We start from the raw sequence: 19,881 nt of genomic DNA, 5'->3' as shown, positions 1-19,881 counted from the left end.
ATAAAGTGTTACCATTATTATAATGTTATTATTCTTTTGTTATTATTCATTATTATAATTATGTTACAATTTCATATCTACTTTTCAGTGTAATTGACTTTTAAAGTAATAAAATAATTAGCATAAGAAATAAATGTAAATTAATAAATGTTTTTATGGTGGCAAATTATATTAAATTATAAAAAGGCACAAATAATTAAAAATTAAGCTAGGTTTTTTATTTATATAAACAGGTCTTCAACTGTAAAGACATAATAACAGTATCCCATCAATGTTGTGAAGGTGTGATCACACTAAATATCAAATCTCCAGGATAAACTGTCAATAACTAAATTCACTTTCAAAAGGAGCACGCTAAGAATTGGGGGATTTCTGCTCACAGAATGGGTGGAGGTACAAGGTCCCTTATCTCTCTTAAAAAGACATCCAGGTCTTATTTTCAGCCGCCAGTCTTAGAACAAAACAAATCATCACACTCTCCATGACCACGAACACACACACATATATCACACGAACACATCGACAGGACAGCCAGCATTGCAAATGGTCGTTCAGGAAACAGCAAAAGGAAATGAGGGAAATCTCCAGAGCCCCTGTGACAGCTCTGTCTGAGAATACATGCGGGAGAGCAAGACACACACACACAAACACACAAAATGGTGGAGAGGAACATATGTGAGAGGGAGAGAGAGAGAAAAAACATATGAGTATGGACTTACTATTGCTGTAGGTCGGAGGATGTTTCCAGGGGGCTGAAAGAGGGGGCACTCTGCAACAAACCAAACAAAGAAGTCATTGATAGCTCCAAAGGCTTGACTCTCTGGCAGCTGGAAAGGGAGAAGGCGCATTAGTCAGTCAGGCTTGAGAACGTCTGCTGCCTTCAAAGCTCTGAAACTCTTAGGTCCTCCGGACGAAGCGTAGCGTGGACAAGTAAGCAAGTATTTTGGCCTGCATGCAAGTTAGCGGGGAAAACAAGCGACAGGGAGTGAGGGGTGGGATTAGCAGGGGATGTGAGGGGCGCCCATTTTGGGAGGGGGCTGTCAGTGCTTCCACCAATCGGCTGCCGTCTCTCGCCGAGGTTCTCTTTTGTCTGCTATTGAGTCACTCTCATTACTGGCCGGCCAGACAGAGAGACAATTAACCAGCTGGTGCAGGAAGCGGGCCAAATTACATGGGCAGACCAAGACGAACGCTCAAATAGATTTACACACATATATTGAGGGTATCACTAGCGACAGATCGGACATGATGTACAAAAATCACAGGGGTGATATTATTAGCATGGCAAAGGAAGTTCACATAATGTATGTAGTAACTGAATGAGGATTATGTAATTAGGAATCAGGAAATATAAATTCTTGTCATTGGATTATGCTTTAAAATGCTTATAATCAAATTACAGCTATATTTTTATTTTAATATATTATATATGTATATTTTATTTTTGCACATTATTCACATATTATTTTTAAATAAAACTTATTAATGCTCCTCTATATAAATTATCAACGAGTATAAACATAAACACTGAAGACCTGCTTTATAGTAGAAATTGATGTTCAATTCTAATTGAAAGCAATAATGACAATTTTTTTTCTTTCAGGTTTAATACTGTAATGCTGTTTACTTTAACCTATTTTTTATACATTTTTAAAATACATTTTTTGCCACTTTTTAGAATTTGTGTGTAAGAGATAAAGCAATTTATTATTTCAAAAGAACTTCTTGAAACTTGAAATTATGTGACCAGTAAACTTGACTGGAGTGCCAAAATGCATATTCAATATATACACTGCCAGTCAAAAGTTCGGGGTCAGCTTTCTTTCCATGTTTTTTGAAGATTTTTTTTCTGTTCATCAAGGTGGCCTTTATTAAATCTAAAAAATTGGTAAAATGCTAAATATTTGGTACAAATTTAAATAACTGGTTTCTTATTGTATGTAGTTTCAAATGAAATTATTACTCCAGTCATTATTAATTTTATTACCATTACCATTTATAATAATCATAATAATAACAATAATAATAATCATAATCACAATGATTATGAGTGATTTCTAAAGGATCATGTGACTGAAGACACTTTTTGAACAGTTATTTTACTTATGCACTTATTTTATAGTGCATTTACACTTCACAATATTATGTTTTTTACTGTATTTTTGATTAAATAAATGCTGCCTTGGTGAGCAGAAGCTTATTTTAAAACATTTAAAAATACTCACCCCAAACTTTTGACCGGTACTGTACACTCACATCACTATTATTGGATGTAAGGCATCATTATAAATATCATATTTACACACATCCTCTTTACTGCATCAATGGCACAGGGGTGTATACTACACTGTAAAACCCAAAAAGTTAAGGTAACTTCAACCATTTGAGAAAACTGATCGCAAAAAAAAAAAAAAAAACAACACACATTTAAGTTCAAAAACTAATCCTAATGAGTACTGTGAACTTAATCCCTATGAGTAAACAAAGTTTTACTTTGAGCACAGTATAACCTAATAAATAAAGAAAACTCAAACCAGCTGAGTACTGTAAAACCCAATAAGTTAAGACAACTCAAACCGCTAGAGTAAAAAACTAATCTACATGAGTCCTGTGAACTTACTCTATTGACGTAATGAGGTATTTAATATACTCATTACCTTCAACACTGAGTTCAAAACTCTTTTCAAATGAGTAGAAATAGCTTTTAGTAAATTTTGAGCTAGCTACAATAATTTCATTTGATAAAGTTGACTGTTGGGTTTTACAGTGTACTGCCCATGTATTTAAAAAAAATTACCCCTAAAAGATTTTTAAAAATTAAATAAAAATTTTTTTTTTACATTTTTTATAACTCACAAAGCGCCCCTCAAACTTTTTGTGTGGTATTGTAATCTGCAGTAAGTTAGGTAAAAAGCAATCTACAAGAAATCAAAAAGTAGTCTGAATACTTTGTGGAATCTAACATATGTAATCAGTTCCAGAATACAATTTACTAGCCCTGTCTGCAATGAGCCAATAAAAAGAGTGTCTGTTATTGCCGGGCAGCAACTCTCTATGGCAGATCAGAGAGAGCCATTCACCGGGACGGCTTGTACTCCCCCTCACATTTTGAATGGTTTAGAGACGTCTAATTTTAGGCCGCTGTTTCTGTTGCTTTTCCCCAACTGCACGTCACAGATAGCAAATATATGGCAGCACACCTCCAAAGGAAAAAAAAAAGCACAAGTGGTGTTTGCAAATACGATTGCACAATCCCAGCCTTCAGAAAAATGCCACATGCATGCCAGCCCCCCACAGCCCCCTCTGGTGACCCACAGAGGAAAAGTTCAACTCCTGACCGCAACATGTTCATCCCATCGGTTGCTGGGGTAAAGAGGATCACGAATAACCTTCGCCAGCGAACACAGGCTTTGTGTTTGAATATCGCTCTATTTATACAGCGTCATGTTCTAGAAGTTTTGTTTCCCGAGGAACACCCAGTGACATAACAAACCACTATTACGTGTGCAAAAGTGGCCTCTAGTATTTTGGTCCCTTTTTTCCCTTTTTTCCTTTTAAGAAAACAGCCAGCACAGCATCCCAAGAGGCTTTCGCACGAGACTTGGCACAGATTATGGGGAAAAGCAAACAGGAAACATGCATGAAAGCCTTATCTTAAGTGGCACGCATCTTAATCTAAATCTTTCTGACAGCCAGGACAATACCTTAGTGTGATGCAGCTGTTGAGATGAGACAATAAGAAAGAGAAATTATGGCATTAGAAGACATATAATCACTGTTTCTGGCATTATTAAGTACATATAACTTCCCACACATATATGAAAAGTGTTTAGGCAAGATACTGCAGATGAATTGAGTAAAGAATAAAAAAGGCAAATTAAGGTCACAGGTTGATTGATTACATTAAGAATTGCAACGATTTTTTTGTATTACAAGTTTTCTAAAATGTTATGTTTACATATGCAAATGAGGCATTATGCAATTAAATCTGCATTAATTGCCTTACAATTCAAGCAAATCTGGGCAAAACAACAAAAAACAAAAGTGTTGTCTCTAGGCTACGAACACTCATCTTAACTAAAGGTATAGCATTGCTTAAGGTTTACTTTCTTATATACAATCCCTGCTGAATTGTTTGATGTGTTAAAACTGCAAGGAACTGTTTTTATATATTATGTATTAATATAAAGGGTATTGAATTGACATTTAAATGTTACATTTATTTTTTTGTCATTTTCTCTGTAAAACGGAAAATATTTTATATGACAAGATATTTAGTAATGAGCCCAGCATCTGTATACTTTTAAATTATTGCAGCTGCTCCTAAATTATTGCTATAATGGGTTAGGGTATTTTAATATTGTGCAAATTAAATTTTACTGAAAGTTTTGTAATGAAATGTTTAGCATTTTGTTTGTGATAATAATGCTCTAAAAATTACACATGTAGCCTATAAAAAAGAGGGAGATGTAAGAAGCAGAATTTTAGTGCTAAGGGTTGTGTTTGTTTCTACAAAGTTAAGTTATTATTATTATTATTATTATTATTATTATTATTATTATTATTATTATTATTATTATTATTATAGCTTCTTTCATGGTAGCCAGGGGACTCGATTTTTCTGGTGGTGCCATCTTTAGATTTAGCTCTTTACAGCTGTCACCAACCTTCCAAATTTTAAAAATGTAAAAAATGTAATCTTTGAAGGACAATTCTTTATTATAGCTTAATTAAACACTGGGTGTATATAAAATTAAATAGTTATTTTCATAGACCTACTGTAAAAAAGCTTTGATAAGGTACTGTATAGCTAAGAGTCCAGACGGAAAGTATGACTTACCCTCTTTAAATCATACTTTATGTCATACTTTGACTTAAAGAGGGTATATAAGCGGGAAAAACATATTAGTAATAGCATAGCCTTAAGAAGGTTGCGAGAAACATAGCCCTGAACATTGGATGAGTTATGTTTAAACCTCCTGTTGATTCCCTTTTTGTGACATTTGAATGAAAGTAAAAATTTGAGTAAATGTCAGAATTTTTACTTAGGGTGAACTATCCCTTTAAGGCACAAATGTATACAATATATAAAAATAAAGTTCAAACGTAAGAACAAATGTATTCTACAGCTGCTTGCTATAACCCATAAATGCATGATTTTTTGCCCCCAATTATAACTTTTTCAGGTCTTTAGTAACCCAGAGATACCTAACGCCGATGGATTTTTAACTAATATATTGCATTGATATTTCAAAACAATTACAAATGAATAATTTTTGGAGCTTCATTTTTTACCTAGAGGGTTTTAGGAATCTTTTTTATCATTAAAATTATTCATTTATTCAGAAAATACTCAGAAGAGTCATAACAGGCTTTAAAAAATATGGGATGTAGCGAAAATCTTTAGAAACAAATTAATAAAATATGACAAAAGAAACACTTAAAACTGAATTTCTGTTGTTTTCTTCACATTAGACTGTAAAAACACTTTAGAAAAAGCCAGAAAGTCCATGATTAACTCTCTTTAAAGATGCATAGCCATAAATAAAAGCCATAAATAGATTTTTTAAATCATAGTTTATCCTTAACTGTGAAGAGGACTGAATGACTCTTAAGTTAACAGAAAACTGACTCACAAACATCCTCCACATTGAAGTCAGACTGTTATAAGTGAGATTTAAGCCAAGTACTTGACATTCTTGACATGACCTGTGGAGACGGTGGGAGAAAGTGACGTTCGCAGTATGTCACAGGGGATTCGGTTTCAAAGCCTTACGTTATCTGAAGGGCTAACCAAAATAGCATTTCTCTTATAAGGCATTTAAATGAAGGAAATGACATCTCAGTCTTGAGGGTAATAAAGTTGGGGCAGTGCTGCTTGAGAATGTCCCACCGTCTCGTCTGGTACTTGTCTATTTGTCATCTACATAACCCTGATATTTGTTATCAGGGTTATGTAGGGCATAAGTTTAATATGTAGTTTTATATAAATACATAATGAAAATACAACACTAAATTTGGTGAATTTGCATGAATGCACCCTTAAAAGGCACTGTTCACTCAAAAATTTACTGTAAGTCCTGTTAATGTTTATACTTCAACATGTATGACTTTCTTTCCTCTCAAGGACACAAAAGAAATTATTCAGAAAAATGCTAAAATAAAATAATATAAATAAAGATTTGATGCTTATAATGATTAAAAAGTAAAATATAAAAAAAATATATTAAATAAAAATAAAATAAAATAAAATAAAATAAAATAATAAAATTAAATTAAATTAAATTAAATTAAATTAAATTAAATTAAATTAAATTAAATTAAATTAAATTAAATTAAATTAAATTAAATTATGACATTTATGATGATTATATAAAAGGAAAGAAGACATAAAATAAAATTAACATAATGATTACGAATTAAAATGAAACTTTAAAAAAAAATAAACATGCCCATATGAAAACAAGTAAAGAACAATTCATTCAATTAAACTGGTATTTTGGTGGGCTATTAACATGCTAAAATCATTTATTATCCTTACTTAAATTTTTTTTTCTTTTTTTTTTTTTTTGGGGGGGGGGGTATATATGTGTAAAGATATGCGTATATATGTACACATTTATCAACAAAATCATGCAGGGTAAAAGTATTTTCCAGATGTTTCCTATATTTCTTAAAGTTCCATCTTCTCGTCCAAATTAGAGCCCACAATAAACAGATCAAGAGTTGTTTACCACAGTATTTCCTAGGATGTAAATTCCTTTCCACTGATTGTTAAGGCTAGTCAGTGGAACAGTCTGTTAATAATGTTTGTCTCATTTTCATGTGCTAGTTTCCTAACAGGTGCAGGAGATGACTCAAGAAAATTTACAACTTTTCTGTTATATAAATAGCTTACAATGTGAGTGAGGCTGTCGAACAAATGTAGCTTACTGTATGTGTCCATTTATGAAAGCCCAACTTCTTATACACTTTTTTCACTTTCTGTTATATCTAAAGCACAGCTACTACACTGGATTGCTGTTGTCTAATCTGAGCAAATCTGGACAAACAAATGCTGAATATTTACAGTACATGTGTGTGATTCCACATGATGGTAAAGTCAGGATCTGTAAGAGATGGGCTGCCTGTACATATGTCACAGTCATAGAGTTTGGCATGTCAATCATTGAGGAAGTCAGGTCACATGCAGTCTCCAATAACCTTCGTCCCACTTCTAACAGACACATACACACGCAACTTCAAGCTGGCCCCAGTCAAGAGTAAACAAGCTCAACAAGTCCATTGCTGGTGACCTCAATCTCACAGCAAGATTTAAAGACCTCATGAATTGGGAGATCAAAATTTGCTTCATGTATGAGGTCACTGAATTATATACCAAACCGAAAACTCCCAGTTTAACTTAAAACCAGCTTATATTGAAGCAAATCTAGCCAAATGTACAGCCAAATGAGCCGTTTTGTTTTGCTATAGTGTGAATAAACTCCACCAAAAAAGATCATCTGATCAATTTGTTCTCAAGACAACAAGTGCAATACCAAGCTGTGGAAAAAATATGTTCTGGAAAAATCTTTGCATTGACTTTGACCTTCTGACACCAACATTAGGAAGGAACACCTGAACGAATGCTTTTTTTTTTATTTTAACTACTTTTAATGACGTTTCAGACCTTGCTAGTAAGAACTTCTTTTTTCTTCTTTGACTTTAATTTTCTACAAATTCATTTAAAGACATTTATGGCATAGTTCGATGATGGATTTTAGACTGAAACTGAGACTGAAATTTTACGAAGGCTTTCGAAACTAGTAATAATTCATTATTCATGCATTGCATCATTGACAAATTAAGGCTGTGCTGCAACAGCAGATTCTCAAGGGATTTCAAAGGACTTTTATCTCTAAAGTAGGAAATCGGGAGAGAGAGGAACATTGTATCTGCTTGTGTCATGAGTGTAACCACCGGAATGTTGCCTGTGACTCATATAAGCAAGAGTTTGGTTTCACTTAAAGACTATCAATTTCTGGAGATTTGTCATGCATTCCATTCATACAAGAAGCATGCATGGATATGAGTAGTAGGGCTGGGTCAATTGCTGAATAATCACTTTTTCGTCTGTAGTACTGTACATGTTATTTTGCAAGATGTATTTCGGTTAGGGCAGGGCAATTAATAGAAAAGTAATCGAAATCGACATTCAGAAGCAATCAGATTTTTTCAAGTGATTTTTTTCAATTACTTTCCTTACCGTGTGAGGAATCACGTGACCCTGCTCTGTTAAGGCTGATTTATACTTCTGCATTAATTGCATGGGTATGGTCCAATGCAGCTTTCGCGCGGTCACATACTGTACCTACACATCTCTCAAAAAATGTAACTACACATCATACGTTTGCACGACATTGACAATAATTGAAAACTTCACCAGAGATGCTTTGGGACGACATTTTCTATTACGATACAATTATTATTTACATTAAAATATTTGTTTACAGAAAATGCAAGAAATGCACTGTTTAAAATATTATTTACAGGATATACAAGAGTTATTTTATGTAGAAGAGATACTGCTTATTTTCTACTTTTAACAAGAAAAATATTGAAAACAAATAATTTTGTATCCAAAAGTGCAAGTTATTTATTTTAACTTTTTTACAAGCAAAAAGTGACTGTTGGTTTTAGGCAGTGTGTGTTTTAATTTCACTTGTTCAGCACTGATGTTCAATAAATAATCATAGATATTAGATTGTGTGTGTTTCCTTCAATTATTGTAAAACTATGTAATGCACCCTTCAAAAATCTCTCACTTGTAATATGTGAGCATATTTTCTGTACAAAACCTGTCTGTGAGGAACAATGAAAACAATGAAGCAATATATTTTATTATTCTATGATTGATGAAAAAAACTGCCTTTTTTAAGATGGCAATTTTTACAACCATGTAAAAGTTTTTACTGTCACTTTTAATTAATTTAATTTTCATTTAATGCATTCTTGGTTAATAAAATATCAAATTTTTATAAAGACATAATACCGACCCCAAACTTACTCACTTTGCTTTGGCTTAGTCTAGCCTCATCAGAAAAGTGACCACAAGCTATTCAGACCCCTGAGTTTTTCACATTTTTTTGTGTATTTTTGTTATAAAAATGACAGAATTTTGGTAATTCCCTGAAACTAGCAGCCAATATATGTGTGTGTGTGTGTATGTACAGTATGTATGTGTGTGTGTGTGTGTGTGTGTGTGTGTGTGTGTGTGTGTGTGTGTGTGTGTGTGTGTGTGTGTGTCTATATATATATATATATATATATATATATATATATATATATATATATATATATATATATATATATATATATATATATATATATATATATATATATATACATACACACACAACAGTTCTGTCTGGTTCTCGAATGTGATTGGCTTATAGCCGTGAGATATTTAAGTAAGATCAGCACCCGTACAGCCTCTTTACCCTTTGTGTATTACTCCACCCACATACAGCCAGCAACAAGCAGAGAGACACTACAGTTTGACAAATATTACTGCTGTTAGACAACATATATTAACAATACATATATATTTGGACTCTTGTCAAGGCGTGACAAGGCAAGACGTTATTTACACAAGGTAAGACAAGGTAAGACGTTATTTTTCAAGAAACACTCAGATACATCACTTGCACTGTGTATTGTTGATTTTGCATTGGATGTTTAGTGAAAAACTAGGGGGTCTGACTATTAACTGATCTAAATTTGTTGCTGAAATAAACAAACACACACAAAAAAAAAGTTTTTAGAGTTAAAGTGGTGTGATATCCTCTTAGTTTAGCTTGAGGTATTAAAATAAATTAAAAATTGTAAAATATATAAACATTTAAAAAATGACAAACACATAACCAAATTACTGAAGTTAGGATAACATAAGATTATTTATTTGTCACTAATGAAATGTACCTTGTAAAAGATTTTACATAATTTACTCAAATTAAAATGAAAAATAAAAAAGCTAAAGTTTTGATTATATTATGTGTCACATACATAATAATGAGTCTTTCATTTACTGTATATAACTTAAACCCTAGAAGTGAGCTCCTAAAAAAGACATAGTGAGCTCCTAAAAAAAAGCAACCTAATAACCTTGGGGTGTATCATGGTACGTGTCTCTAAGCAAATAAGTGTGAACAAATGTGCTATTTACTCACAGGTGTTGAGTTGATGACAACACTGCACAGGCTTTGTGCCACTGATAGCACAGCGATGGCCTGACAGCCCGCCGGTGCTACTTTACACTGCTTTACTGACTTACTGCCTCAAGGTCAATCAGAAAGTTTACACTGCAAAAACATAATCGCCATGACCTGATAGATTGCCGCCTGATGTTATATGGATGCAGCAAATCTGACAACCAATAAGCGGATGATGAAGACGCCAACATTTCAGTCAATGTTGCCCGGCAACGCTGATGAAAACAGGCCACGAGGTAAAACTCAGGGGAAACAGTCTGGACAATGTTGAGACTGTTATCTTTACAAAACTAGTTGCGTCATTCCAGTATGCTGCCCATTTTCAGTCTGGCATTGTGTGACAACAAAAAACCTACGCAAAAGGAATCTGCGCCATAGAATCACTGTCAGTTGAAAAAAAAATGTCTATTTTCACCTGGTATGAACACGCATTTTGGTCATTTGGATATTTAGGGGGATATATTACTGTTTCTTTTATTCACATTCAACTACTTTCTTGATTTCTTTAAAGAAGAGTCTATGGGAGTCATGGGGGTCTATGGAATGGTCACATATTCTTCAGCAGTCTGTATGTAATTTGAAGCTCCACAACTATAGAATGCTCTAAACATATAAAAGTCAGACAGATTCTGGCAGACTCATCTTTTTAAAACTGCTTGCTTGTTGTTGAGTATGTTCTAATGTGTTTTTGTATGTACTGTTTTGTATTATGTACTGTTTTGTATTGTTTACAGCTGTAACACTTTGTTATTGTAAGAAAAGCACATGATAAATAAAATGTATTATTATTAGGGGTTCAAGCATATAGCGCTGAAACCCAGTTGTAATTGTTAGAAAAGTTCAAAGTTTAAAATGTTTGTACAGACTTGAAACTTTGTAGTACCCACCCCATCTGCCACATCTCTGAGATTACAATCAGCCTGTTGGAGGCACTACAGTGGCATGTATTGTGTAATCGCTCATATCTTACCCAATCTGAACAGTGGCGTAGCGCAAAATGCGAAGGCCCCCCTGCAAGGATCACCGAAGGGGCCCCCAGATGAAGGCCAGGGGTGGGGATGAGGGTGGGGGGGTGTCAGAGCCAGAGATATAAACATATACCTATGAACGGGAGTTATCCTGGATGTTAGTATGTAATTTTTTTTTTTTTATAAAAATTTTAGTTTTTCATCTTCTCATACTGACAGAGGGAGCGATTTGTTTGTGAATGAATCTCCGTTATGAACGACTCCTTCACTCGCCGACAATAATACAAGTTTCTGACAGCGCAGCATCTCGTTGTCATATTTCTTTTGCATTGTTTGCTGATTTTATTCAACAAAACTAGCATAAGCCGAGTATTTAGTGCGAGTTGGAGCTGCTTTGCCTTATGATGAATGCAGTAAGTGACTGTTATCATCAATAACGCTAACTAGCCTATCTGTTTAGCACAAATTTCAGAACATACCAAAACATAAAAAAACTTAATCTTACCTATGAAATGTTCTGCCTTTGTGCTTTGTTTTCTTTGTTTGCTCGTTACTACACCCGTAGACATCACTAAAGTCCCGCATCTTCACGTAATAACACTGTCTTGACTAGTGCGGTTGAATGACATTTGTCCTGGGAGCACTGTACCAATGTGGCGGCGCTATTGACGCATGCTCAGGGTCCCTATGCGATATCTAGTGTATATATCTATGTCACAAATTGAGGAGCGGGGAAATGAGGCGGGGTGGAGTGACAACGCGGGGAATCCTTAACAAACTGAGGAGCGATCACAAACCGAAAGCGGCGAGAGCGTCAAAGTAGCCAGAAGTCATTCATTTTTTAACGAGAACCGGCGGCGAGAAACAGCGGCGCGTCTTCATTGGCTATGACGCGGTTCGGCGGCAAGCAATCAGAATGAAGTAGTCCACCTTGAGAGGAGTTTAGAGAACACAGTTCTGTGAACTTTGGTTCCGAATACAGTTGTTCCCAAGAGTTTGATTATTGCGGTTCCTGGATTTTCAATCATTGAAAATCGCAACGATGTGGGGCCCCGTAATCACACGGGGCCCTTCCGCTACACCACTGAATCTGAACCAAAGTGGCATAGTCATATACAGTACTCAAGAGTCTGAAATATCAAAAGTTTAATATTTTTTTTAAGAGTTGACATTTCCATTCTTTAACTCTTAAACACAATGAGATATCGGCACCAAACTCAGTGTGCATATGTATAAGATGTAAAAGAGTAGTGCTGCAATGCGAAAAAAAACAACAACAAAAAAAACATGAAAGCAGCTTTAACTGAGTGCCAAAAAAAAAAAACTGACATGTGTCTTTGTCCAAAGTGACACCCCAGCTACCGTGAGGTGATATTGCACTTTGTAAGTAACTGTATATTGGACATTGTTTTGCACATCATTCTTTAGCAGAAACTAGGGCTGCATGATTAATAGATAAAATATAGCGATCTCGATTTGACTCTACACGCGATCTTAATACAGCTTTTCTACGATTCAGCCATATAATTTCAAGGTCAGAAGAGAAGCATAAAGGCAGTCACACAAGTATTCACAGCAACATTGACACCTCCAAATGGTGTTAAAAGTGTCACATACTAAATTTATAATATATAATTCACCCAAAAATGTCATTTCTGTCTTAATGTAATGATGTATTCGCAGCCGCAAATCACAATTGAGCTGAATACAAGCTTTTTGTTTACTACCAATGACGGCTACTTTAGTGAACAGAACCTGCATAGGCTGTGAATAACAGGTAATAAAGTTTTAAATAATGTTTAGATTGTTGCACAGAGTGATCGTTTGAGAGCCGTGTGGAAAGTAAGTGATTTGCGTGTGTGTGTTTTTTTTCTCACAGTAACGGCAGCCATGAGCTGCATTCGGCATTGAAAGTGAAAGCAATGTAGCGTACAGTCCAAAGATAAAATTACTTATTGATTTTAGTATTTGATATTTACTATTTGATTTGAGTATTTCGCATGGGTTTTACGACTCCTGGCTCCAAGAAGTCTGGATTTTCATGTTGATGTACTTTTAAACCCCCCATGTTTGGTACCGATGGGTTTCTGCTGACATTTTACAACACATGATGCATAGAGCAAGACCATAACTCGCATTGCTTTATTCTTTAATCCCCTGTATTAAATGCCTGTCCGCATGCTTTGGGCGGACACTCAAATTTGCATACGAGGAGCCTCGAGACAAAGGAAGGTTCGCGCGCAAACTTTTGTCCTGAAATCATTGGTCAGAATGCTGAACGGGTTGTCACGTGACCCGCAGGTATAACCAGACTTCTCCCCAAACATCCCCCAGAGAAGGTCCGAACAAAGAACTCACAAAAAGGTGGCCTTCGGGCCACGCAGCTTTTCTACGCTGCATGGACTTTTTACCGCCACGCTTTCTTTATTTTCCGGCAAAGTAAACTCAGTTTAAAGTTTGCGATCGCGTTCCTCAGAACTGTATTACAAACTCCACGCATCAAGAAGGACATCAAAGGAGTTTCATCAGGACGGAAGCATAAAGAGAGAGACCCCAGACATTCAGTCCAGGTACTTTTAGTTATGCGATTAAGCTGTGCCCCTTTTATCAAAAAGTTTTTTTTTATAATCTTGGTGGTCCTGAATGGTGTGGTGGAACTGAAAGTTTTGTCACTCTTTTATCTGAAATCTCTATTTCCTAGCTTTACTATTCCTCTTTGTTGTTACACTTCTATAGACCCGATATCTCCACGTGGTTTACCTTTGTTCTGTGTTTAATGTATGTTTGTGCGTTTGTTTGTTCGTTATGTCCGACTAGTCAATAAATTCCATTATAATCAAATGAATTGTATTGTTTGCCTCACGAGAAAATGTCACTGAAATACAGATTCCCCTGCCTTGCTATTATAAGTTGTTTAAAACTTTTGAATGATTAATCTACTTCGCAAGAAGTAGCAATTAAATTCCCTTTTCCTAAATGAATAGATCATTACCGTGTCCGCTCGGAAGAGCGGCGGCTCTGCTTGTGTTTGTTTGGTCAAGTTAACAATAAATTGATCCGGAATATTAATGATTAATAATAATCTGTTATTGTTGATAATTAATATTCATAATCTGGGTATCTGCTCGCTCGAGCGGGCAGGATCATATACAATCATATGTTTGTTTGACCAAACTGACTGAAGCTTAAGCCGGAATATTAATAATTAAGAATAAACCATTATTGTTGATTATTAATATTCATAAAATGAGCTAATTTCTGTTACAGCAATGTGAACTTCATTTAAATGATCATTTCGCATTTTAAAGTTATGATTTCGACAAGCATTTAATATGTTTTGTTTTTCTTTCAAAACGAACACAAAGTGTTGTGCAATAAAATAAATGTTTACTGTGCATATAACTATTTTAGCCAATATAATGTTGTCTAATAATGTTGTCAACGACAAATGACAAGCATATGTTTTGAAAACAGTAAGTCAACTTTAGAATCATGAATAGTTGTAACAAACAGGACATATTTGAAGTCTATTCAAGTTCACCATTCAAAGTCTATATAAAATCTATACTTTTAACTAACAGTAGAGCTACACATAGGCCCAATATTATTACTGTTGTTTTACCATATATCTGAGAAATAACAAAAACAGCCTACTCATATTAAGTAGGCTTCTTTTACATCTACAGAATAGGGAGAAAATCAGGATCTTGATTTTAAGCACACAAAAAAAAAATTGTGATTCTCATTTTAGCCACAATTGTGCAGCCCTAGCAGAAACTATGAATTTTAATAAACCCAGAAAGCACATAAGCTGTAACATAGTTCTTAAAAAAGCATTGAAGCGGTTAACTACTTCAAGCAACTGGTCACGTTATAACTGCATAGAAATTCTGGTTTACTGGTGGCCTGAAATGGTAAAAAAAAAATTATTTTTGTAACACTTTGCAGATTTACTAATGGACAAATACTAAATTTTTACAAAAAAAACACTCATTGGACTTAAATCATTTTAACTCCTATTGGTATTATTATTATCATTATCATCATCATCATCGTCATCGTCTTTAAATGGTTGAAGATAAATCTGGTTCACAATAACTTTTTACTATATTTTTTTATCTACATTTGTCTACTACATTTATGGAAAGTAGTGCAGTAAAAAGTGAAATATTATGCTTTGGAATATTGTCTGAAAAATAAATCTGACTTTGCACACATTACAACTCTAAACACTGAGTTAACCTCCTTAGTTGCATATTTGCATTGTCAGTATCATTGATTGGATATGCCAGCCCTTTACATACAGTATAGGTTCTAGCATTGCAAATTCATATTTTATATATTAAGTCTAATCAAGTTTTTTTTTCTTAATGTAATTTGTGAGATAAAAAAGGTAAGAATGAAACCTGTTCTCCACTTCAATAATAGACATTTTTGTCCTTGACATGCTGACCATGAACATTCATGCAACTTGAAAATACCGCAAATAATTCAAAACGAGAATATGAGGCACATTATAATTGTGAACATTATAATTCAGTGCATGAGAAAAACCTACTGTGACATGCCATTGCTTTTGTATTGCTATGCACGGAGCTACAATGGGCTGGATGAAAACATAGATGAGAGGTGAGTAGAGACAGAAAGTGGCACATGAATGTTTTTATAGACAGACATTTAACTAAATATATAGGGTACTGGACAAAAATAAAAGAATGACATGCAGTTTTATTTATTAAAAACAGGTCACTTAAATACTGCTAACTTACCGCTTTGCCAAAATCCATCTCAGAAAAGAATCTATACCAAGGCTCATTCTCTAAATCTACATCTTCTGGACTAATGTCCTACAGAAATATGGCAACAAGGAAAAGAAGGACAAAGAAGAGAGAAAGAGAGAGAAAGAGGAAGGTTCAGAATACACAGATAATGAGACTGAATGATGATGTTATATGAACTACCTCTGAACGTCATGATCTCAGACAGTAAGACAGACTCCAGCCAAACACAGTGAAGGAAACATGAATTGGATTTGTTTCCGGCTTGATGGCTAAGTGTGATGATAATATCAGCAATCAAAGGAGCAGGAAACAAAGCATAAAGATCTCATGATGGCAAAGTAATGATGATGGAAAATCATCCATCAGATCTAGAGTAAAATCATGTAGGTTGTATAACAACTTAACGACAAAAATAAACATTTGAATATTATAAATCCACAATTTTATACTTCTGCTAATGATGTCAATTGATTACGTTATAATAACTGTGCATTATGAATTATTCATTTACAGTTTAAACATTGACAAAAAAAAACCCTGAAATGTTTTTTAAATGAAATATTTATTTCATATGGTTAAATGATTATATTGTTGTTTTGTCAGATTTAGTTTTATGCCACTTCTTTTATTCAGCAATGTTTAAACATTATACTATTTTTATTTCTAAATAAGATTGCAAAGACTTATTTTGCATTTAATACAGTTGTTCACTGTTGTAACTTAGCTTTTAATTGTCATTCATAAGGGATTTATAAAGCATCAATAATCCTAACTTTAGATGACCTCACAAAACAGTAGGAATTTGGGTTAATAAAGCATTTATTAGCATACAGAGAAACCATTTCTATACGCCTGGAAAATAAGATGCATGCATGTTTATTTGAATAATTTATTAATTACTTACAAAGTTTACTTAATTACTTACTTCTGAATGATCTTTAAAAGAACCAACTACTTCTTATAAACTGGTTTGTAAATATCCCAATACTTCATTTAATCATGAAAAATGTATCATTAGCAAATTATGAAAATATAATCATTAAGCACATTATATATGTGTTTATAAGTCAGCATTTGTAGCTGTATTTATAAACTGCATTCGGTAACACTTAAGGTTAGGTCACAGTTTATGCTGTTACCTACTGGTTTATTATCTGCCTATTATTAAGCTATTAACTGTTCATTTGTAGTTATAAAGTATGATCTTATTCTGCATCCCTAATCCTACCCAAAACCTAAACCCAACTTCTATCTTGCTAACATAATAAAAAGCTAATAGGTCATTTATTAAGATAGTTAGTAAATGCTTTGTTGATACTGTGCATTGGGACCTTAACTAAAGTGTTACCCTGCATTCTGGTGTATACATTAGTCAATACTTAACAAATGATGAATTAACTATTTTTGTGTAACACTTAATAAATGATACATAGTGTGCAGTTATTATAAAGTTTGATCCAATTGTTTTTCATTGTTACAAGTGTTTAAAAACATCTTAAAATCCTCACAATCAATAAATGATTTACAGTTTAAATGAAATACACTACACCAAATTTCACCAAAAAGTAAAACACCAAGTACTATTTCTGCAAAGCTAAATTAGAGGAGGAAACACAGGCAGCACATTATATTCTGTCCTACATTGGACTTGACCCAGAGCCATTTTAATTAGTTCCCTTAACAATTAGGGAAAAAAGAAAGACCTAACACATCATCTCGCACTTTCTCTGCTTCAGTAGTTTCACTGACCAGAATCCACCATGCTTTGCTTGACTTCTACAATAAAGCTATTACAGCCGTATGTCATCAGAAAGACATTATGTAATAGCAGCAGCTCCCAGAATGAGTCACGCTAACAAGACCGAATCACTGAATGTCACAGTATCAAACCTTCCATGAAAAAGACCAGACGGCAAAGAGTCTGGGCACTACAAGTGTCACTTACTGATGCTCTTTTTATAGCTGAGAAAGGGCTCCTCCTACTGTATTCAGATACAGACACTTCAGATCATGCTACTTTATAAGGTTGCCAGTGTTAAGTTACCTACCGAGGTCACTTACATAAAAGACAAGACACTGCAGGTGAACAGGGTAAAAAAAGATACTAATTATCACCAGATTTCCCAGTTGACTGGTTACGTTAAAAATAGATTTTAAAAATGCATATTACAAGTTTTCTACAAGTTTTTGGTTATGTTTAACTATGCAAATAAGGCATTATTTAATTTAATGTGTGCTAATTTGAAACATCGAATGATGTCATGTTCAAAACTCTTGTTTTATTTTTTTGACATACAGTATCAATTTTGGGAATCTTTTTTAATAACTTCTTAATTCAGAAAATATTGTGAAGAGCATAAAAGAAATATAATTAAAAAAAATTTGTATAATGTATAAATTTTGTATAAAATCAAATTATAACAAACAGGTTATGTTTATATCCCTCTTAAAAAAAAATCAACCCAGGCTCCATATTGATACGTACCTCTATATACATTTCTGTACAGCGTGAAATACGTCCCAGAATGTATGTTTTTGGGGTTTTTTTTTGCAGTTTTTGTTTTCATGAATCCACCAGAGGCTGCTGTGTAAACTTTTTCAGATCTCCCACCCCGTTCCCTAAACCCAACAGATCCTGTTTTCAAAAGCAACGCAGAAAAAGAAAAGCTCTCGTGGCCACCTGTTTTTTTATCACGTTTTCAGATTTTACCACATTCTCACCCTGTAATTTAGTTGTTTATTTTATTTTTTCTTTTAGTTTTTGTTTTACCTGCTTTCTGAAACCGTTCTTTGCCAGACTTGAACCCCGTCATTGCAGTCAACTATATAAAAATATTTAAAGTATATTTTATTTATTTTAATATTTACCGGAACCTTTGTCTTCTTAATGTAAAATTAAATGCAATACATTAACAAATAAAAAACATGTTTTAACTAACTAATTTACAACTATTTAAACTTAATTGGAAATTTTTTGTGAATAGATTTTGATATAAATTTAAAAAAAAAAAACATTTAAACAAATATAATTCAGGATCAATCAAACTAAATGAATTGAATAATGACTGTTTGTGAATCGGCAGCCATTCATTTTCACTGGACAATGTTATTTTATTTGAACAGACCCTTCTATTAACAGTTATTTACACATTTTACGACATATAAATAAGAGCTATATGATTAATATATGCTTCTTGGCATTGGTCGGGGTTAAGTCCGCATCTGATACTGCCTCGTAGCATTAATTTTAAAGACGAAATGCAGCCATATGTACTGTAGCTCTGGCTACATAATTTGCGTTCTCCAGAAATGTATACAGGGGTATGTTTTCACAATGAGCCTGTGCTGCAACCAACCTTCAAAATGTAGATACTGTATGAATTGTAAAAGTTTGGTGCATGTAAGTGCCTCTGAAGTTTTTATGTTTTTTTAAGATTTATGGCTCAGTAAAGTAGAAAAAAGGAAAAAACAGCCCATATGTACCTGATAAACACTGCAATAAATGCTTTTCTTACTTAAAGTTATTTGTCTTGTTGCTAGTCCAAATATCTAAAAATTAAATCAAAAATAATTTTCTAGACATGCTAAAAATATTAATTTGTTTTTAAGAAATAATATGCCAAAATTAAGAAAAATAATATTGTTTTTAGAATAGACGTGATTATTTAGCTTATCCCATTGGCAGGTTATTTTGCCTGATTTAAGAAAAACTCATTTAATTTTGGAATAGTATTTCTTAAAACAAGACATTATTTTTTGCTTGTCAAGAAAATACTTCTTCATTGAAGAATTTTTAAAATATTCAGATTAGAAACAAGACAAAAAATGTAAGCAAGAAAAGTACACGTTACAGTAAAGTGCAACAAATGAAAGAATTAAAAC

The 19,881-nt window shown here is 33.6% G+C and overlaps 1 protein-coding gene across 50 annotated transcripts in view; it reads right to left on the bottom strand.

Moving 5' to 3' along the window:
- Positions 1-19,881, bottom strand: part of sorbs1 (sorbin and SH3 domain containing 1) — a 103,498-nt gene that overhangs the window by 29,689 nt on the left and 53,928 nt on the right. For 22 of the 50 annotated variants that reach the window (XM_017358969.4, XM_073920800.1, XM_073920806.1 and 19 more), the window contains exon 13: positions 720-769. In XM_017358969.4, the coding sequence (XP_017214458.3) occupies positions 720-769 (50 nt within the window). Of the gene's footprint in view, positions 1-719; positions 770-3,704; positions 3,720-15,987; positions 16,066-19,881 lie in introns of all 50 variants that reach the window. The other 28 variants (XM_068213037.2, XM_073920802.1, XM_073920803.1 and 25 more) reach the window with 2 other exon arrangements.

Source organism: Danio rerio, chromosome 13 (genome assembly GCF_049306965.1).
Source record: "Danio rerio strain Tuebingen ecotype United States chromosome 13, GRCz12tu, whole genome shotgun sequence".
NCBI lineage: Eukaryota > Metazoa > Chordata > Actinopteri > Cypriniformes > Danionidae > Danio > Danio rerio.
Note: the sequence above shows the minus strand (reverse complement) of the source record. Positions and strands in the feature narration are given on the sequence as shown.